Source organism: Taurulus bubalis, assembly GCF_910589615.1.
Source record: "Taurulus bubalis genome assembly, chromosome: 5".
Lineage (NCBI taxonomy): Eukaryota > Metazoa > Chordata > Actinopteri > Perciformes > Cottidae > Taurulus > Taurulus bubalis.
The window spans coordinates 21,382,772-21,406,123 of record NC_136593.1 but is presented as its reverse complement, the minus strand read 5'-3'; the positions used below and the strand labels follow the sequence as shown (position 1 = coordinate 21,406,123).

Below are 23,352 nucleotides of genomic sequence, written 5' to 3'. Positions count from 1 at the left end.
ATTGATGAGATTTTGGCGGTCACCGAGAAGTTCCTTGAGTTGATACCCATGACAGACACCACTACCAGCACATTTTTTTGCATTAGTGGGCCAGTCTGATACACAACTCAAAATATGTTTCTCTAGAGCGACTAGTCCAGAAGACAAGACAGAAGACAGACAGGTAGATAGACAGGAGGCTTTACAATGCCTTTGACTGAATATCTCTGTGAATATCTCCAAGTCACACACTCCAATGTGTGTGCAGATTGTCGACAAAACCATCTGTTAAACCCCATATTTCGAGGCAAGAATATGCTCAAATCACCATTAATGTGCATTCAACAGAGAGGAGAGAAGGAGCCGATCACGCTGATATCCTTGATATTTTTCTAGAGTTAGAAATGTGAATGTGAGCCTAATGCCGTGTCCACACCGGACGCGACGCGAATTTGCGGCGCCGCGTCCACCGCGGAAGTTTACTCGCTTTACTCGTTTGCCAACCTTAGCCATGCCAGGTTATCCGGCTTCCAAGTGGTCACAAAACTAATAATACAGCTTTAAATAAAGGTAAACGCTCGCAACAATAAAGTGAATTATATAACTAAACATAGATAAGACAAAACAGCTTTTTGGTGAAATCTGAATAAAAACCTTTATTGTACTTCACAATGCAATGTCAACATTTTGAGTCTCTTTTATGAGCCTCCGACAATATTATTCAAACAACCTTTAACATGAAGAGAAACCTGATAAATAAAGAGTTTTTATTTACAAAGGACCAGAGGCTATGGGAACATTTAATCAAACAGAATTATATATGCATATAACTCCCCAGTTTACCTTACCCTGTATCATATCAAAGCATGCAATTTACCCATATATATATATATGTATTATTATACACACCTACACCCAATGCTGAAAGGGAAACAAAAATGTAAAACTCTTGCTATGAGTATATCATGATAATATATGTTTCTCACAAATCCCCAATGTATTCATATTTTTCAACACCCCTGACTGAATAAAAATAGATTAATTTACAACAGGCATACTTTTACTTACCCACTCATATGTATTTGATCATAATCTGTTTTCATGAAAATATTTATATGTCCGTCAAAGCAATTTAAAGATTACACAAAAATCTTTCAATTTCATTAATAAATCATAAAATATCTGAGAGAATAACATCATATCATATTGCAGCGTTAACCAGGTCACTCCATTAACGTGTCAGTTCTCCCCTAAAGATCAGGATGAAAGGAAACATGGTTATCACTTGGAACAGTTCACTGTGCTCAGACATCAGCTCTGAGACTTTATTAGGTTATATTTTGTACTCACAGGCTATTGGTCCAATGCTGACAAACGTGAGCTGATCTTCGTTAAGAGATAAATATGTCCTTCTTCTGCAAACCTGAGAGGTGAGAGGAGGTAGAACGATATGACACCTAGACATAGTGTTTTGATTTAAAGCATTGCTTTACCGTTGAGTATTTTGATTGGGTGAGAGAATGAGAGTCTAACTCACTGGGACACAGTTTTGGCTCCTTTTGTCACACATGCTTAGTCTGCAGTGTAAGAAGGTCTCCAGGTTGCCACTCTGGAAAGGGAAGAGCAGGACCGAAAAACGAGCTCGGAGGGATTTGCCGTTCTCAGCCACTGACACACGACGCGTGTCAGTAGGACACCTAGCAAAAATGTCAGACCGAGTCATTAGGACTATTGCACATCACCATAGAGTTCACCTTTTCCACTCCAGTCCATCTAGATTAGGAGTCACATACCTAGAAAGAATGACAAAGTACCGCAGGGGGTCATCCCAGTTTGAGGAGTCGGTGATGAAGCAATCTTCCAGAACTACAACGAAGCTTGGATTACTCTCAGGCACAAACACTTGCACATGCAGGGTAGAACCAACTGGCAGGGTAACCCGGCCCGCTGGGTAGCTGGATGAATAGCTGGAGTCACGGAAAAGATTCATGTCGGCTTTGGCTTTGGCACCTGACCCATTGAAGACCCCCTCATGGCTGTTAAAGAAAGACAGACAGTTAGAGATGTATTTCACCACTGCAATATAATTTGGTTATCCAGTCATGTACATCCATTAAGTGTGTTGTTATAGTGAAGGAATGAAATAAAGGACTTACAGCTGTGGTTTGATTCCAACATTCAGGCTTGTTTTGGTTTCCAAGGGATAGGCACAGAAGAAAGGAACAATCACAGGTAGAACGGAGGAATTTTTACTTTGATGGTAGAAAAACAAAGAGTTGGAGTAGATGGCATGGGTGGCGTTGGTCTGCAAGAAAAGACATGAATGAATCACCAGTCGGCTATATAATTAATCACCTTCAGTTAATATACAAACCAGCATGTGACACAGAGGTTAAAGAAACCATCTTTCACAGAGAGGAGAAGGTTTCAGGGATAACATATTGTTGGAAGCCAACCAGGAAATTATCAACGCACTAGTTCCTTTGACAAAAAGGTCTGAATGAGGACTTCAGCATCTGACCATTTCTGCGATGAGTTTACATATTGAGGAGCCTTGATTTAATTCTAAACATATAGAAGGTATGACTGCTAGTGGCCTGATGTAATTGTTATAACCTGTGAGGTTCTTATCTTAATATTTGTTTGTATAACTTTATTTTATTTGTATATATTTTTTGTATTTTAGATGTGACCAGAGTATATGTATTTAAAAATAAGTTGTTTCTGTTGATATTACAAAGTCTGAAGAAGAGCATTAGCTCAAAACACCACTTGTTGATGCTCTAATGAGGGATCCACCTATCCTTTATTTATATTTTCATGGTTTTCTTGTTTAGGTTCCAACAAATGCCTACAATCGATATTTGGATGTGTGCAATCACTCTACATAGCTTCCAAATGGGAGCCACTGGTATTTTTCCGATTGACTGCGTAATTAAGTAGGAATTGTTCAATCTCACCGTCATTACAGTTCCACAGATACCAGTCTGACGTGCAACTTGGTACCATAGAGTATTTTCACGCACTGTGAAGCTGGAACAGTCAGAGGATGCTAGGTGGCCAGAGAATGCGTTCAAACCAGCCGACAGCAGGCTTTCCAATTGCACAGCGACTTCAAGCTGATTAGGGGAACAAACAAGCTGAGAGGGTCTCAAGTTGAGTCGAGGTTGTAGGTCTGAAACAACAAAGAAAAGAAAAATATTTTGACTTTTGACCAATTTCTGGGTTTCTGGCTTATTCCTTTTAGCACTCTATTGTAACTTTGTTACTGTATTGAATACAAACTTAACTCTGCAGTTATATTTGAGTGTGCAAAAAAAAGGAAATGTGTAGATGTACACAGTTACCTTCACAGACGACACCAGCATCCTCAGAAGGCAGACAGTCGTGGGACCCGAATCCAGAGTGTACACAGTTTTTTAGTGATGATTCACCTCCTGAACACTGAAGGTTATCTAACCAAATTAGTCCATTGCCTGGTCCAAAATGTGCATTTCCTGGTGCTGACACAGCCCTGCCACAGCCCAGCTGCTGACAAACCACCTGAGCTTCATTCAAATCCCAAATGTCATCACACACCGTCCCCCATTGACCGGCATGGTAGATCTCCACTCTGCCAGAGCAGCTGCTGTCAGAGTTGACCAGTCTCACTGTGGCCTTTCCATTTTCTGTTTGTATTGAAAGCACAATCTCTGTCAATGCACGTGTTAACTGCAGAATGCAATTTCAGCAATATTGAGCAAAAGCCCCATCTCTGCAATGTAACTTTACTTTATCATTTAATACTTGAGCTTATTTTTTAATATTAAGAGCTCTTGCACATCATACTCTACCTCACAGAAAATCATGAAGGGAAAGATTAGAATTTATCTGGAAAATGTGGGGTTCTTTCATGTGCAATATTTCATACAATGGATGTAAATTAGGGTTGAAAATAATAAGAGATAACGATACAAAAACTATGAAATGAAACAAAGTACAAGCTGTGCCAGATGGAGCTGGGTACACTAGGAGTGGATACATAGGTTATTGGTCAGGATCTGGATGATGGAGAGATGACTATAAATTGCTGGTGGAATGACATATTAGCATCACAGTGGATCAATTGAAAAAAGCTAATGTTTCCATTGGATTTTGGATTACTTAATTATCCTTATTTTCATGTTGTTATTAATATCTTTTAAGCTTGTGTTAACCACAGACCTTATTTCAGGCATAAAATCAATAACCTAATCTAAAACTAGGGTTGGGTTCCGCAACAGGTAGGGTTGGGTACAACACGTCCGGTACCTACCGGACCGAAAAGCAACGCAGATTTCGGTGCTTCCTTCCGGTGCCTGAGCCGATATAAATACATTTTTTTTACACTACTCTGTAAAGTTGCACGGTATATAGATACTAAAAAGGTAGCGCGGTGCCCGCACGCTAAAAACGACTATTAAAATAGCGCGGATCAGAGCACACTCGCTGCTCTGCTCTCTGTCTGCCTGCATGCAGAGCGGGGCTCGAGGGGGCGGGGCTTCCAGCGCTCACACACACAGTGCGCGCACACAGAGATCGCTGGAGACACGAGCACGAGCTTTTGAACGCCCGTCCTCGACTTGATGGAACAAATCTCTCCAGTTGATATTAATGATGACGTGTAGTCCAGTAAAGCAGCAGTTTTAGGATCCAACAGTGTCTGAGTTCTGTTGCACACGGTCCCATCAGGCCACCTGATGCTTGTGTCTGTTCTTTTTTTAAATATATATTTTTATAGTTTGAAGTTAAAAGGTTTGAAGCTGTAGTTTGAAGTGTGTTTTGTATGTATTTATTTATTTATATCTATAGTATACTTTAAACAGTTAATAATATTGTTCAATTTGAAGAAAAATAATTGCCTTAGCATTAAAAAAGTATCGGTTCAGGCACCGTTTAGGCACCGGGATCGTTTTAAAAGTATCGGTTTAGCACCGGTATCGGAAAAAACCCAAACGATACCCATCCCTATCTAAAACCCTATTAACTTTGAGAGAAGGGAACCATAGGTACAAATATGCTGATATATGGGTTTTAGGAGTCATTCCCGCAGCACTCTATTGTATTACTTTATTATTTGTGAAAGTGAATAACCATTTTTTTATTCTCCAGTTTTACTTGAGCAGAATAAAATGAAACATGTAGATGTACAAAGCTACCTTCACAGACGACACCAGCATCCTCAGAATGATCACAGTCGTGGGACCCTAATCCACGGTGTTCACAGTGTGATAGGGATGACTCGTCTCCTGAACACTGAAGGTTATCTAACCAGATTCTTCCACTGCCTGGTCCAAAATGTGCACTTCCTGGTGCTGACACAGCCCTGCCACAGCCTAGCTGCTGACAAACCACCTGAGCATCTTTCAAATCCCAAATGTCGTCACACACCGTCCCCCATTGGCCGTCATGGAAGATCTCCACTCTGCCAGAGCAGCTGCTGGTAGAGTTGACCAGTCTCACTGTGGCCTTTCCATTTTCTGTTTGTATTGAAAGCACAATCTCTGTCAATGCACGTGTTAACTGCAGAATGCAATTTCAGCAATATTGAGCAAAAGCCCCATCTCTGCAATGTAACTTTACTTTATCATTTAATACTTGAGCTTATTTTTTAATATTAAGAGCTCTTGCACATCATACTCTACCTCACAGAAAATCATGAAGGGAAAGATTAGAAATTATCTGGAAAATGTGGGGTTCTTTCATGTGCAATATTTCATACAATGGATGTAAATTAGGGTTGAAAATAATAAGAGATAACGATACAAAAACTATGAAATGAAACAAAGTACAAGCTGTGACAGATGGAGCTGGGTACACTGGGAGTGGATACATAGGTTATTGGTCAGGATCTGGATGATGGAGAGATGACTATAAATTGCTGGTGGAATGACATATTAGCATCACAGTGGATCAATTGAAAAAAGCTAATGTTTCCATTGGATTTTGGATTACTTAATTATCCTTATTTTCATGTTGTTATTAATATCTTTTAAGCTTGTGTTAACCACAGACCTTATTTCAGGCATAAAATCAATAACCTAATCTAAAACTAGGGTTGGGTTCCGCAACAGGTAGGGTTGGGTACAACACGTCCGGTACCTACCGGACCGAAAAGCAACGCAGATTTCGGTGCTTCCTTCCGGTGCCTGAGCCGATATAAATACATTTTTTTTACACTACTCTGTAAAGTTGCACGGTATATAGATACTAAAAAGGTAGCGCGGTGCCCGCACGCTAAAAACGACTATTAAAATAGCGCGGATCAGAGCACACTCGCTGCTCTGCTCTCTGTCTGCCTGCATGCAGAGCGGGGCTCGAGGGGGCGGGGCTTCCAGCGCTCACACACACAGTGCGCGCACACAGAGATCGCTGGAGACACGAGCACGAGCTTTTGAACGCCCGTCCTCGACTTGATGGAACAAATCTCTCCAGTTGATATTAATGATGACGTGTAGTCCAGTAAAGCAGCAGTTTTAGGATCCAACAGTGTCTGAGTTCTGTTGCACACGGTCCCATCAGGCCACCTGATGCTTGTGTCTGTTCTTTTTTTAAATATATATTTTTATAGTTTGAAGTTAAAAGGTTTGAAGCTGTAGTTTGAAGTGTGTTTTGTATGTATTTATTTATTTATATCTATAGTATACTTTAAACAGTTAATAATATTGTTCAATTTGAAGAAAAATAATTGCCTTAGCATTAAAAAAGTATCGGTTCAGGCACCGTTTAGGCACCGGGATCGTTTTAAAAGTATCGGTTTAGCACCGGTATCGGAAAAAACCCAAACGATACCCATCCCTATCTAAAACCCTATTAACTTTGAGAGAAGGGAACCATAGGTACAAATATGCTGATATATGGGTTTTAGGAGTCATTCCCGCAGCACTCTATTGTATTACTTTATTATTTGTGAAAGTGAATAACCATTTTTTTATTCTCCAGTTTTACTTGAGCAGAATAAAATGAAACATGTAGATGTACAAAGCTACCTTCACAGACGACACCAGCATCCTCAGAATGATCACAGTCGTGGGACCCTAATCCACGGTGTTCACAGTGTGATAGGGATGACTCGTCTCCTGAACACTGAAGGTTATCTAACCAGATTCTTCCACTGCCTGGTCCAAAATGTGCACTTCCTGGTGCTGACACAGCCCTGCCACAGCCTAGCTGCTGACAAACCACCTGAGCATCTTTCAAATCCCAAATGTCGTCACACACCGTCCCCCATTGGCCGTCATGGAAGATCTCCACTCTGCCAGAGCAGCTGATGCTAGAGTTGACCAGTCTGACTGTGGTCTTTTCTGTTTGAAGAGAAAGCAAAATCTCTGTAAACCCACATGACAACTGCAGGTTGCAATTACAGCAGTATTGAGCAAAAGACCCATTTCTTCAATGTATCTGTTTTTGATCACTTGAGCTTCTTTTTTTCTGTAATGAATGATCGGATATCATATTCTACTTCAAAGAACATAATGTAACTGTACTTGATCACTTAATTATTGAGCTTCTTCTTCACTATTATGGACTCTTACTTACAGTATCATACTATTTTGTTCGCTAAGATCATCTTTTCAAATGAAAAACACATTGATGATTCTTGAACCATAGATGCACTCGCCAGCAGCAAAGAGCTAATGTTAAACTACAAACAAACAACACCACGGTCACATGACTTCCCATCACCACAGTTAAGATAAAGGCTAAATTATAGTTCAGTGGGATGACGTTAAATACGCTCATTTATGCACTTGTAACAACCATCTCTTTTTTAAGAAACGTAAAAGCTTCAAAATTCCATACTGGGATGTTTAATAATGTTCTTTTTCTTGCCGAAAAAAACCTTAAAATCTCATAAACGTGTGTTAACCACAGACCTTACATCAGGCATTTAACCTGAATCCCATTGACTTAAAGATGAGGTAACCAGAATTGATAAAATTGTGAATTGGATCTTGATTTCAGGATTAATTCTTGCAGCGCTGAATTATAGCTATGTCACTGTATTGTTTGTGAAATTGAATGAAAATATTAAACAGTGTATTTCAAATCTACAGTTATATTTGAGTTGAAAGACATGAAACGTGTGTGATGCATTTACCTTCACAGATGACACTAGCATCCTCAGAATGACGACAGTCGCTGGACCCTAATCGTCGGTGTCCACAGTGTGTTAGTGATGACTCATCTCCTGAACACTGAAGGTCATCTAACCAGATTATTCCACTGCCCTCTCCAAAATATGCATATCCTGGTGCTGACAGAGCCATGCCACAGCCCAGCTGCTGACAAACCACCTGAGCGTCTTTCAAATCCCAGCTGTCGTCACACACCGTCCCCCAATGGCCGTGGCGGAAGATCTCCACTCTGCCAGAGCAGCTGCTGTCAGAGTTGACCAGTCTGACATTGACTGTGGTCTTTTCTGGTTAAAGAGAAGATAAAATCTCTGTCAATGCATGTAAATGGACCCGTACTTCTATAGCGCTTTTCTAGTCTTCTGACCACTCAAAGCGCTTTAACACTACATGACATCATTCACCAACTGATGAGAGGAGCTACCATGCAAGGAGCCACATCAGATTATCAACCATTGATACACCGTAGGCGCAGCTACGGGAGACATTTAGGGTTAAGTGTCTTGCTCAACGACACATCGACATGGGCTAGAGGAGCCGGTGATCGAACCGCCGATCCTCTGATTTAAGGATTACAGCAGTATTGAGCAAAAGCCCCATTTATTTAATGTAACTTTACTTGATCATTTAATCCTTGAGCTTCTTTTAATAATATTAAGAGCTCTTGCATGTCGACTGAAGGGAAAGATTAGAAATGATCTTGAAAATATGGGGTTCTGTCATACGCAATATTTCATACAATGGATGTAAATTAGGGTTGAAAATAATAAGAGATAAAGATACAAAAACTATGAAATGAAACAAAGTACAAGCTGTGACAGATGGAGCTGGGTACACTGGGAGTGGATATATAGGTTATTGGTCAGGATCTGGATCTGGATGATGGAGAGATGACTATAGATTGCTGGTGGAATGACATATTAGCATCACAATGGTTCACTTAAAAAAAGCTAATGTTTCCATTGGATTTTGGATTATTGTAGAAAATGTACTCTGTTGCAAACCCAGTTTATCATACGAACACATTTCGTTCAACAAGATAATGTTCACAAATGAACAACTTTGTATAGTTTCAGAAGCAAAGAATGCAATAACCAAAAGTACAAATCTGACTATGAACAAACTACAGCATGGTCGCATGACTTAACATCACCACCACTGAACTAAAGACAGACAAGAGTTCAGTGTGATGACGTCTAGTAGTCTCATTTAGCCACTTGTTAGAAACCAGCAATTATAAGACATGTAGGAGCTTCAACATTCACAAGTGAGATATTTAAGGATTTTTATTTTCCTGTTGTTATTAATATCTTGTGTTAACCACAGACCTTATTTCAGGCATATAATCAAGAACCTATTCAAAAATCCTATTAACTTTGAGAGAAGGGAACCATAAATGCAAATATGCTGATATCTGGGTTCTAGGAGTCGTTCCTGCAGCACTCGATTGTAACTTACTTTATTGTTTGTGAAATTGAATGAAATGTATAACCTTTTTTTTTCTCTGCAGTTTTATTTGAGCAGAATAAAAGGAAACGTGTAGATGTACAAAGTTACCTTCACAGACGACACCAGCATCCTCAGAATGATCACAGTTGTGGGACCCTAATCCAGGGTGTTCACAGTGTGTTAGTGATGACTCATCTCCTGAACACTGAAGGTTATCTAACCAGATTCTTCCACTGCCTAGTCCAAAATGTGCATTTCCTGGTGCTGACACAGCCCTGCCACAGCCCAGCTGCTGACAAACCACCTGAGCATCTTTCAAATCCCAAATGTCGTCACACACCGTCCCCCATTGGCCGGCGTGGTAGATCTCCACTCTGCCAGAGCAGCTGCTGTCAGAGTTGACCAGTCTCACTGTGGCCATTTCTGTTTGAAGAGAAAACAAAATTTCTCTCAATGCAAGTGTTAACTGCAGGTTGCAATTACAGCAATGTTGTTAGCTTTGAGGCACTGATGGCCTTTCAATGTCATTTATTAATGCGTTGTAAAGCATAGATAGAGCTCACTTTAGATGGGGGTCACACAACATACTAATCCTGAACTAATGACTAATAATTACCTTAATTAATCATGAATTGCAGTATTCAAACACGCTTATAAAGCACATGTTAACATAGTCCCTTACCATTAGTGCATAAATAAATCATCGTGAATAAATTACATTTACATATTTGTTTTATCATTTACTAACACTTTATAAATTAACTCATTAATCATCTATAAGTCCGTTATAATTGGTTTGTAATATATATTACTTAATTTATACACGGGGAACCCATCATTTATAAAGTATGAAAACCCAATCATGAAATGCATAATAGTCAAGCTTATTAATCAAGAATTGAACATTCACAACTGTGTTTATGAATTGCAAACTAATGAGTGTTAATGTTGGAACAATGCTTTATAAATGATGAATTAAGCGTTTAATCATACTTTACTAATTGCTAAATAGTGTGGAGTTATTATAAAGTGTTACCGGAACATGTATGTGACGCATTTACCTTCACAGACGACACCAGCATCCTCAGAATGTTGACAGTCATTGGACCCTAATCGTCGGTGTCCACAGTGTGTTAGTGATGACTCATTCCCATAACACTCAAGGTCATCTAACCAGATTAGTCCACTGCCTGGTCCAAAATATGCATATCCTGGTGCTGCCACAGCCCTGCCACAGCCCAGCTGCTGACAAACCACCTGAGCGTCTTTCAAATCCCAGCTGTCGTCACACACCGTCCCCCAATGGCCGTGGCGGAAGATCTCCACTCTGCCAGAGCAGCTGCTGGTAGAGTTGACCAGTCTGACTGTGGTCTTTTCTGTTTGAAGAGAAAGCAAAATCTCTCTCAATGCACCTGTTAACTGCAGGTGGTACTTACAGCAATATTGAGCAAAAGCCCCATTTCTTCAATTGTATCTGCTTTTGATCACTTGAGCTCCTTTTTTTCTGGAATGAATGGTCAGATATCATATTCTACTTCATAGAACATAATGTATAGTGAAGGGGAAGATAAGAAATTATCTTGAAAATGTGGGGCTCTGTAATATGCAATATTACTGAATGTAAAGTAGGGGTGAAAGTAATAAAAGATGATGAGAAAAAAGGAATGGAACAAAACTAAGTGTAATTTATGACAGATGGAGCTGGATAGATGGGAGAAAAACGAAAAACCAATTGGATTTTGGATTATTACAGAAAGTATGCACGTTTTGTCAGCAAGATAATCCTTTTAAATTAACACAGTTTTTATGAGTTTCAAAGTGAAGATGCAGTCGGCAGGATTCATGAGCAATAAACAAACTACACCACTGTTGCATGACTTCAAGTCGCCACTACTTGGCTAAAGGCTGACTATAGTTCAGCCAGAAGACGTCTAACGAAGCAGGGTCGTCCTTCAAACAGAGGATCGGCGGTTCGTTTCCCGGCTCCGCTAGCCCATGTCGATGTGTCCTTGAGCACGACACTTAACCCTAAATGTCTCCCGTAGCTGCGCCTACGGTGTGTGAATGGTTGATAATCCTGATGTGGCTCCTTCCATGGTAGCTCCTCTCATCAGTGTGTGAATGGGTGAATGATGTCATGTAGTGTTAAAGCGCTTTGAGTGGTCGTTAGACTAGATAAGCGCTATACAAGTAAGGGTCCATTTACCATTTAACGTTAGTTGTCTCATTTAGCCACTTGACACGTAAAATCGTCAAAATTCACAAGAGGGGTATTTACTGACGTATACTCTGTCATAGAATATACTTTAAAATCTCTTCAGCTTGTGTTCACCACAGACTTTATTTCACGCATCTGATCAAAAACCCATTTACTTTGCGATGGTAACCAAAGTGCAAAAATGCTGACTCATATCTTACTAGGACTCATGCATGCAGCACTCTATTGAATGTTACAACTATGTTGATGAAATGTTTTTTTAAATTGAATGAAATTAATCAAGATATTTTCAATTCTCAAGTAACATTTGAGCAGAATAAAAATGAAATGTGTAGATATACACAGTTACCTTCACAGACGACACTAGCATCCTCAGAATGTCCACAGTTGTGGGACCCTAATCCATCGTGTCCACAGTGTGTTAGTGATGACTCATTCCCATAACACTCAAGGTCATCTAACCAGATTACTCCACTGCCTGGTCCAAAATGTGCACCATCTGGTGCTGACACAGCCCTGCCACAATCCAGCTGCTGACAAACCACCTCAGCTTCATTCACATCCCAGCTGTCGTCACACACCGTCCCCCAATGATCGTGGCGGAAGATCTCCACTCTGCCAGAGCAGCTGCTGGTAGAGTTGACCAGTCTCACTTGGGGCACATCTGGTTGAAGGAAAATAATCTGAATTAATCAACATGGCAAACGCAGGTTGTAATCACAACGATATAGAGGAAATGTCACATTTCTTCAATATAACTGTACATGATCCCTTAATCTTTGAGCTAATCTTTTACTGGAAATGAATGCTTACAGATCATACTCTATCTCAGAGAACGACATGTATAATGAAGAGGAAAATAGGAAATGATCAGGAAAGTATGGGCTTCTGTGATACACAATATTCCCACAGTGGATGTAAATTGGGGGTGTATGCTAAAAAAGAGAGATAAGGAATACAAACTATGAAATGCAACTATGTCTAAGAAGTTACAGATGGAGCTGGACTTGGGGAGAGGATACACAGGTTATTGGTCAGGATCAGGACGATGGAGATAACTATATATGGCTGCAGGAAAAACATATGTGTGTCGGCCAACCCAGAAGTTAGCATTGGACTGGTTCCCGTTACAAAAAGCTAATGGGATGTTTCCATTAGATTTGGGATTATTGCAGAAAATAAACTCTGTGGGAAACACAGTTCATGATACTCCCACGTTTTGTTCAGCAAGATATTCTTGAGAGCTTGATACCACTTTTAGGATTTTTGAAAAGTAAATACAATCAACAGAAGTAATGAAGTAACATTACGCTATAAACCAACTACAGCACGGTCACAGGACTTCCCATCACCACCACTAAGCTAAAGACGGACTATAGTTCAACCTGGTGATGTTAAGTAGTCTCATTTAGACACTTGTGAGCATCCTCCTTGTTTAAGACACGTAAAACCTTCAAAATTCACCTCTGGGATATTTACTGATTTATCTTATGTGGTAGAACAAAACATAAATATCCATTAAATATATCTCATTTCAGGCGTCCTACCATAACACATTCACTTCAAGGCGGTGTTACGCAAACTCCAAAAATGCTGACTCATATCTGGGTATTAGGGCTCAATCCTGTTGCCTCCATTGTAACTATGTAACTGTATTGTTTTTAAAATTGAATGATTTTAATAACAATTGTTTCTCAATTCTCAGGTTATGTTTGAGCAGAATTTGTTTTGATGTGTATATAGTTACCTTCACAGATTACAGCAGCATCCTGACAATCACTACAGTTGTGGGACTCCAACCCGTCGTGTACACAGTTCATCAGTAATGACTCGTTCCCTGAACACTGAACGTTGTCTAACCAGATTTGTCCACTGCCCCTTCCAAAAATTGAACTTCCTTGTATTGTCACAGCCCTGCCACAGCCCATCTGCTGACAAACCACGTTAGCGTCATTCAAATCCCAGTTGTTGTCCGCCACCGTCCCCCAAATGCCGTCATGGAGGATCTCCACTCTGCCAGAGCAACGCCTGTGAGAGTCGACCAGTCTCACTGGGGTGATTTCTGATGGAAGTGAAAAGAAATTCTCTGTCAACCCACATGGCAACTCCAGGTTGCAATTACAGCAGTATTGAGGAAAATTCTAATTTCTCCAATATATCTGTACTTGATCACTTAATCCTTTAGTTTTGTTATACTGTGATAGACCATCAAATATTATACTCTACCTCAGAGAAAATTATACAGAGAAGAGGAAGAAAATAAATTATCGCCTGCAGGAGTACATGCAGTCTGGCTTGCTGCTGCAAGTCTCTATGAAACTTGTGTAACTATGTAACTGGGGAGTGAATACACAGGTTATTGGTCACGATCTGTCATGATGTTGGTTTGTTTTGTGTCCTGTTTTATTGTGAAGTCCTTGTCTTGTGTGTCCACCTGTGCCTCATTACCTTCCTCTTGTATTTGAACCCTGTTTGTCTCCTGTCCCCTTGTCGGATTGTACTGTGTGTTACCGCGTGTCCTCGGGCCGGTCCTGTGTGAGTAAGTCTGTCAACCTCTCTGTGTTGAGTTTTTTTAAGCCTGTCCTGAGTTTTGTTTTGGACAATAAATTTACTTTAAACTGTTGCAGCGGCATTTGGGTCCTCTCATTCATACCAAAACCTGACAGGATCAGGACTATGGAGGTCTTTTATATTTTTGCTGCCAACATGGAAGTTACCGTTGACCTCGACAAAAAGCTAATGCCTTTTTTTTCATTCAATTTTAGATTATTGCAGAAAATAAACTTTGGCGAACACAATTCATGATACTTATAAGTTTTGTTCAGCAAGATAGTCTTCATGAATGAACACCACTTTTTTGATTTTGAAGTGTAAATGCAATCATCTTCAGTTAATCATAGACCTTATTCCAGGCATCTAACCAAACCACCAATCAAAAAAGCTAAGCTTTGAGACTAGGGAACAGGAAATGTAAAACAAAATTCTGACTAATTTCTGGCTTTTAGGAATCATTCCTGCAACACTCTAGTGTAACATTATCAATGCATTGTTTTTTAAATTGAATCAACTTCATTGAACTGTTTCTATTCCAGAGTCTATTCCAGAATAAAATGAAATGTATCGATGGACACAATTACCTTCACAGACGACACCAGCATCCTGAGAATGACTACAGTTGTGGGACCCAAATCCCTGGTGTCCACAGTGTGTTAGTGATGACTCATTTCCTGAACACTCAACTCCATCTAACCAGTTTATTCCACTGCCTGGTCCAAAATGTGCACTTCCTGGTGCTGACACAGCCTTGCCACAGCCCAGCTGCTGACAAACCACCTCAGCTTCATTCAAATCCCAGTCATTGTCACACACCGTCCCCCAATAGCCGTGGCGGAAGATCTCCACTCTGCCAGAGCAGTTGCTGCTAGAGTTGACCAGTCTCACTGTGGTCTTTTCTGTTTGAAGAGAAAGCAAAATCTCTGTAAATCTACATGATAACTGCAGGATGAAATTACAGCAGTATTGAGCACAAGCCCAATTTTTTTTAATGTACCTGATCATTTAATCATATATCATGAACTATCATATTATTTCAAGAGTGAGGAGGAAAATGAGAAATGGTCTGGAAATTGTGGGCTTCTGTGATAGGCACATTTCTTTGGGTACAGGGTAGTGGATACACAGGGTTTTGATCCAGATCAGGATGATAGAGATAAGTAGAATGTGCTGCAGATATCGCTTATTTTTGTAAACCAACCCAGAAGTTAGCATTGCACTGGTTCTCTTAAGAAAAAAACTATTGGATTATTGCAGAAAATAAAGTCTGTGGCAAACATGGTTTATAATAACATGTTTTGTTGAGCAAAACCATCTGCAAGAATGAACAACACTTGTGATTTTTAAAGTTGACATGCTATCGGTAGAAGTCAAGAGCTAATTCTTATATAACTTAACTACACCAGTCACATGACTTCATGCCACCACTAAACTAAAGGCGGACTATAGTTCAGCATGATGACATTTAGAATCAGATTTTGTCACTTTTATAACATGTTGAAGTTTCAACATCAACAAGGGGGATATTTACTTCTGTATTTTGTCATAAAATGTTAAAATCTCTTAAGATTGTATTACATTACATTTCATTTAGCTGATGCTTTTATCCAAAGCGACTTACAATAAGTGCAATTCCACCATGAGTACAAACTCAGAACAACAATAATAAAAGAAGTACAATTTCAATGAAGTAAAACTACAAAGTGCTATCAGTAAGTTCCATCTATCAGTAAGTTCCTTTTAAGTGCTACTAAGTTCCATCTAAGTGCTACTAAAGTGCTACTACGGCGCTACCTTCCTTATTAATTCCCAGCTTATTCCCAGCTCACTCTCTGCTCAGACACAAACACTGCAGGTACAACCTGAGACACAGCAGAAAGGACAGTATCATCACCCACAGAACACGTTTCTACAATAGCTCCTTCCCTGCCACAGTCAGACTGATGGCAAAACAAAACTGTGAATAGGAGCAGCACTCAGGACGAACCTATTTAGTTATTTATCACTGTAATAAAAAAAATATATATATATGTATATACGACCACAATTGCACATGTACAGTGTTTTCATATTTGCACATGTACAGTGTAATCATATTTCATATTTGCACATGTACAGTGTTTTTAATATTTTCATATTTCATATTTTGTCTCTTTCCTGTATAGTGTGTTTTCTTATTTCTTCTTCTTCTTCTTCTTCTTCTTCTTATTATTATTATTATTATTATTTGTATTTCTTCCAAAACTGTTGACTCGGAGAGCGCTGCGTATTTCATATTTCATATTTTGTCACTTTTATAACATGTTGGAGTTTCAACATCAACAAGGGGGATATTTACTTCTGTATTTTGTCATTGAATAAAATGTTAAAATCTCTTAAGATTGTAATACCACAGACATTATTTCAGGCATCTTCCCAAGAACCCATTTAACAATCCCTTTGACTTCAAGAGGAGCAAAACAAGACAACTCACTGCTGGGTTTAAGGACTAATTGTTGCATCACTCTATTGGAGCTATATCACGATGTTGTGAGTGAAATTGCATACATTCACAACCATTTTCTTTCAATTCTCCAGTTATATTTGAGAAGCAAAAATGAAATGTGTAGATGTGACAAATACCTTCACAGACGACACCGGCCTCATCAGAATGGCTACAGTTGGTGGATCCTAATCCCCCGTGTCCACAGTTTAATAGTAATGACTCATTTCCTGAACACTGAAGATTACCTAACCAGATTTGTCCACTCCCCTCTCCAAAAACTGAATTTCTTTGTGCTGACACAGCCTTGCCGCAGCCCAGCTGTTGACAAACCACCTGAGCATCGTTCAAATCCCAGTTGTCGTCACACACCGTCCCCCAAGTGTTATTGTGGAAGATCTCCACTCTGCCAGAGCAGCTGCTGGGAGAGTTGACCAGTCTCACTGGTGTCATTTCTGGTTGAAGTGAAAGCAAAATCTCAGTGAACCCACATGACAAGTACAGGTTGAAATTACAGCAGTGTTGAGCCAAAGCTCCATCTCTTCAATGTAATTGTACTTGATCACCTAATCCTTGAGCTCCTTTATTACTGTGATGAACATTTACACAATATCAAGATATCAAAATCATGTAGAGAGTGAAGATGAATAAAATAAATGATCTGTAAAATGTGGGGTTCTTTGATACCCAAATATTGCCTCAACAGATGTAAATTAGTTGTGAAAGTAATAAGAGGTAAAGATGTAAAATGCATGAAAGAAAACTAAGTATAAACTGTTCCAAATGGAGCTGGGTACATGAGGGAGTGGATACACAGGTTATTGGTCGGGATGAGGATGAGTGAGATAACTAGATTCCTGCAGAGGACGTAACATTGTAGGCCATGCTGTGAGTTAGCATCGCACTGGTTCCCTCAACAAAAAGACAATGGGATTTTTCCATTGGATTTTGGATTATTCCAGAAATAAACTCTGTGGCCCGTTTTCTTCAGCAAGATAAACTTCACAAATGAAGACCACTATTATCTATTTTGAAACGTCAATGCACTCGCCAGCAGTATAGAGCTAATGTTCAGCTGCAAAAAACAAACAACACCACAAATCACCACAGTTAAGATAAAGGCTAAACTATAGTTCAGTGGGATGACGTTAAATACTCTATTTATGCACTTGTTAGCAACCATCTCTTTTATAAGAAACGTAAAAGCTTCAAAATTCCATACTGGGATGTTTAATAATGTTCTTTTTCTTGCCGAAAAAAACCTTAAAATCTCATAAACGTGTGTTAACCACAGACCTTACATCAGGCATTTAACCTGAATCCTATTGACTTAAAGATGAGGTAACCGGAAGTTTGAATATTGTGAATTGGATCTTGATTTCAAGATTAATTCTTGCAGCGTTGAATTATAGCTATGTCACTGTATTGTTTGTGAAATTGAATTATTAAACAGTGTCTTTCATTTCTACAGTTATATTTGATCTGAAAGCCATGAAACATCAAAGTGACACATTTACCTTCACAGATGACAGCAGCATCATCAGAATGTTGACAGTTGTGGGACCCAAATCCCTGGTGTCCACAGTGTGTTAGTGATGACTCATTTCCTGAACACTGAAGGTCATCTAACCAGATTCTTCCACTGCCTGGTCCAAAATATGCACTTCCTGGTGCTGCCACAGCCCTGCCACAGCCCAGCTGCTGACAAACCACCTGAGCGTCTTTCAAATCCCAGCTGTCGTCACACACCGTCCCCCAATGGCCTTGGCGGAAGATCTCCACTCTGCCAGAGCAGCTGCTGGTAGAGTTGACCAGTCTGACAGTGACTGTGTTTTTTTCTGGTTATAGAGAAAGCAAAATCTCTGTCAATGGACGTGTAAACTGCAGGTTGCAATTACAGCATTATTGAGCAAAAGCCCTATTTCTCAAATGTAACTTTACTTGATCATTTAATCCTTGAGCTTCTTTTAATAATATTAAGAGCTCTTGCATGTAGACTGAAGGGAAAGATTAGAAATGATCTTGAAAATGTGGGGTTCTGTCATACGAAATATTTCATACAATGGATGTAAATTAGGGTTGAAAATAATAAGAGTTAAAGAAACAAAAACTATGAAATGAAACAAAGTACAAGCTGTGACAGATGGAGATGGGTACACTGGGAGTGGATATATAGGTTATTGGTCAGGATCTGGATCTGGATGATGGAGAGATGACTATAGATTGCTGGTGTAATGACATATTAGCATCACAATGGTTCACTTGAAAAAAGCTAATGTTTCCATTGGATTTTGGATTATTGTAGAAAATGTACTCTGTTGCAAACCCAGTTTATCATACGAACACATTTCGTTCAACAAGATAATGTTCACAAATGAACAACTATGTATAGTTTCAGAAGCAAAGAATGCAATAACCAAAAGTACAAATCTGACTATGAACAAACTACAGCATGGTCGCATGACTTAACATCACCACCACTGAACTAAAGACAGACAAGAGTTCAGTGTGATGACGTCTAGTAGTCTCATTTAGCCACTTGTTAGAAACCAGCAATTATAAGACATGTAGGAGCTTCAACATTTACAAGTGAGATATTTAATGATTTTTATGTTCCTGTTGTTATTAATATCTTGTGTTAACCACAGACCTTATTTCAGGCATATAATCAAGAACCTATTCAAAATTCCTATTAACTTTGAGAGAAGGGAACCATAAATGCAAATATGCTGATATCTGGGTTCTAGGAGTCGTTCCCGCAGCACTCGATTGTAACTTACTTTATTGTTTGTAAAATTGAATGAAATGGATAACCTTTTTTTTTCTCTGCAGTTTTATTTGAGCAGAATAAAAGGAAACGTGTAGATGTACAAAGTTACCTTCACAGACGACACCAGCATCCTCAGAATGTCGACAGTTGTGGGACCCTAATCCATCGTGTCCACAGTGTGTTAGTGATGACTCATTCCCATAACACTCAAGGTCATCTAACCAGATTACTCCACTGCCTGGTCCAAAATGTGCATCATCTGACACAGCCCTGCCACAGCCCAGCTGCTGACAAACCACCTGAGCGTCTTTCAAATCCCAGCTGTCGTCACACACCGTCCCCCAATGGCCGTGGCGGAAGATCTCCACTCTGCCAGAGCAGCTGCTGGTAGAGTTGACCAGTCTCACTGTGGTCTTTTCTGTTTGAAGAGAAAGCAAAATCTCTCTTAATACACCTGTTAACTGTAGGTTGGAGTTACAGCAATATTGAGCAAATGACCCATTTCTTCAATTGTATCTGCTTTTGATCACTTGAGCTCCTTTTTTTCTGGAATGAACAGTCAGATATCATATTCTACTTCATAGAACATAATGTATAGTGAAGGGGAAGATAAGAAATTATCTTGAAAATATGGGGCTCTGTAATATGCAATATTACTGCAATGACTGTAAAGTAGGGGTGAAAGTAATAAAAGATGATGAGAAAAAGGGAATGGAACAAAACTAAGTGTACTTTCTGACAGATGGAGCTGGATAGATGGGAGTTGGTACACAGGTTATTGGTCAGGATCAGGATGAAGGAGATAATGATAGCGTGCTGCAGGGATGAAGTCATTTTGAAGCTAAACATGGAAGTTAGCATCACACTGGTTCCTTCTACAAAAAAACAATTGGATTTTGGATTATTACAGAAAGTATGCACGTTTTGTCAGCAAGATAATCCTCATAAATTAACACAGTTTTTATGAGTTTCAAAGTGAAGATGCAGTCGGCAGGATTCATGAGCAATAAACAAACTACACCACTGTTGCATGACTTCAAGTCGCCACTACTTGGCTAAAGGCTGACTATAGTTCAGCCAGAAGACGTCTAACGAAGCAGGGTCGTCCTTCAAACAGAGGATCGGCGGTTCGTTTCCCGGCTCCGCTAGCCCATGTCGATGTGTCCTTGAGCACGACACTTAACCCTAAATGTCTCCCGTAGCTGCGCCTACGGTGTGTGAATGGTTGATAATCCTGATGTGGCTCCTTCCATGGTAGCTCCTCTCATCAGTGTGTGAATGGGTGAATGATGTCATGTAGTGTTAAAGCGCTTTGAGTGGTCGTTAGACTAGATAAGCGCTATACAAGTAAGGGTCCATTTAACGTTAGTTGTCTCATTTAGCCACTTGACACGTAAAATCGTCAAAATTCACAAGAGGGGTATTTACTGACGTATACTCTGTCATAGAATATACTTTAAAATCTCTTCAGCTTGTGTTCACCACAGACTTTATTTCACGCATCTGATCAAAAACCCCTTTACTTTGCGATGGTAACCAAAGTGCAAAAATGCTGACTCATATCTGGGTACTAGGACTCATGCATGCAGCACTCTATTGAATGTTACAACTATGTTGATGAAATGTTTTTTTAAATTGAATGAAATTAATCAAGATATTTTCAATTCTCCAGTTACATTTGAGCAGAATAAAATTGAAATGTGTAGATATACACAGTTACCTTCACAGACGACACTAGCATCCTCAGAATGTCCACAGTTGTGGGACCCTAATCCATCGTGTCCACAGTGTGTTAGTGATGACTCATTCCCATAACACTCAAGGTCATCTAACCAGATTACTCCACTGCCTGGTCCAAAATGTGCATCATCTGGTGCTGACACAGCCCTGCCACAATCCAGCTGCTGACAAACCACCTCAGCTTCATTCACATCCCAGCTGTCGTCACACACCGTCCCCCAATGATCGTGGCGGAAGATCTCCACTCTGCCAGAGCAGCTGCTGGTAGAGTTGACCAGTCTCACTTGGGGCACATCTGGTTGAAGGAAAATAATCTGAATTAATCAACATGGCAAACGCAGGTTGTAATCACAACGATATAGAGGAAATGTCCCATTTCTTCAATATAACTGTACATGATCCCTTAATCTTTGAGCTCATCTTTTACTGGAAATGAATGCTTTCAGATCATACTCTATCTCAGAGAACGACATGTATAATGAAGAGGAAAATAGGAAGTGATCAGGAAAGTATGGGCTTCTGTGATACACAATATTCCCACAGTGGATGTAAATTGGGGGTATTTGAAAAAAAGAGAGATAAGGAATACAAACTATGAAATGCAACTATGTCTAAGAAGTTACAGATGGAGCTGGACTTGAGGAGAGGATATACAGGTTATTGGTCAGGATCAGGACGATGGAGATAACTATATATGGCTGCAGGAAAAACATATGTGTCGGCCAACCCAGAAGTTAGCATTGGACTGGTTTCCTCAATTCTCAATTCTCAATTCTCAGGTTATGTTTGAGCAGAAGTTGTTTTGATGTGTATGTATATAGTTACCTTCACAGATTACAGCAGCATCCTGACAATCACTACAGTCGTGGGACTCCAACCCGTCGTGTAAACAGTTCGTCAGTAATGACTCGTTCCCTGAACACTGAACGTTGTCTAACCAGATTTGTCCACTGCCCCTTCCAAAAATTGAACTTCCTTGTATTGTCACAGCCCTGCCACAGCCCATCTGCTGACAAACCACGTTAGCATCATTCAAATCCCAGTTGTTGTCCGCCACCGTCCCCCAAATGCCGTCATGGAGGATCTCCACTCTGCCAGAGCAACGCCTGTGAGAGTCGACCAGTCTCACTGGGGTAATTTCTGATGGAAGTGAAAAGAAATTCTCTGTCAATCCACATGGCAACTCCAGGTTGCAATTACAGCAGTATTGAAGAAAAAAACTATTTCTTCAATTTATCTGTACTAGATCACTTAAAAAACTCTCCCCTAATATGGGAACCCTTTTATATCAGGTCACAAGGTGCAAATCAAGAAAAAAACATGGCATAAATTGAATCAACTCAATTTAACTGTTTTTATTCAAGAGTTATGTTCAAACAGAATAAAATGAAATGTGTCAATGGACACAATTACCTTCACAGATGACACCAGCATCTTCATCATGTTCACAGCGGGTGAACACGGTGTCACGGTGTCCACAGTCTAATACTGATGACTCATTTCCTGAACACTCAGTTTCATCTAACCAGATTGCTCCAAAGCCTTCTCCGAAAAGTGCATCTTTTAGTGCTGACAAAGCCTTGCCACAGCCCAGCTGCTGACAAACCACCTGAGCGTCATTCAAATCCCAGCCTTCTTCACACACCGTCCCCCATTGGCCGTGGCTGAAGATCTCCACTCTGCCAGAGCAGCTGCTGTTAGTGTTGACCAGTCTCACTGGGCCCATATCTGGTTAATGAGAAAGCAAAATCTCTGTAAACCTACATGACAATTGCAGGTGGAAATTACAGCAGTATTGAGCACAAGCCCCATTTTTTTCAATGTACCTGATCATTTAATCCATGAGCTCATTTGTTCATATATCATGAACTGTCACACTATTTCAACATTAAGGAGGAAGATGAGAAATGATTTGGAAAGTGTGGGCTTCTGTGATATGCACATTTCTTTGGGTACAGGGTAGTGGATACGCAGGGTTTTGATCCAGATCAGGATGATGGAGATAAGT

General features: G+C 39.9%; 1 protein-coding gene across 1 annotated transcript; it reads right to left on the bottom strand.

Annotated features, from left to right (window-relative positions):
* Positions 1 to 1,218: 1,218 nt before the first annotated feature.
* LOC306737083 (scavenger receptor cysteine-rich domain-containing protein DMBT1-like) lies at positions 1,219 to 23,070 on the bottom strand (the record flags this gene model as incomplete). Its single annotated transcript, XM_079218786.1, has 19 exons — positions 1,219 to 1,229; positions 1,330 to 1,402; positions 1,517 to 1,676; positions 1,773 to 2,015; positions 2,136 to 2,284; positions 3,559 to 3,647; positions 5,157 to 5,477; positions 7,134 to 7,301; positions 8,225 to 8,419; positions 9,816 to 10,004; positions 10,814 to 10,957; positions 12,149 to 12,463; positions 13,718 to 13,861; positions 14,937 to 15,251; positions 17,083 to 17,289; positions 18,352 to 18,672; positions 19,840 to 20,022; positions 22,341 to 22,484; positions 22,758 to 23,070. 19 exons carry the CDS (start codon positions 23,068 to 23,070, stop codon positions 1,219 to 1,221), a joined length of 3,684 nt encoding a protein of 1,227 aa, XP_079074912.1.
* Between the last annotated feature and the right edge of the window lie 282 nt (positions 23,071 to 23,352).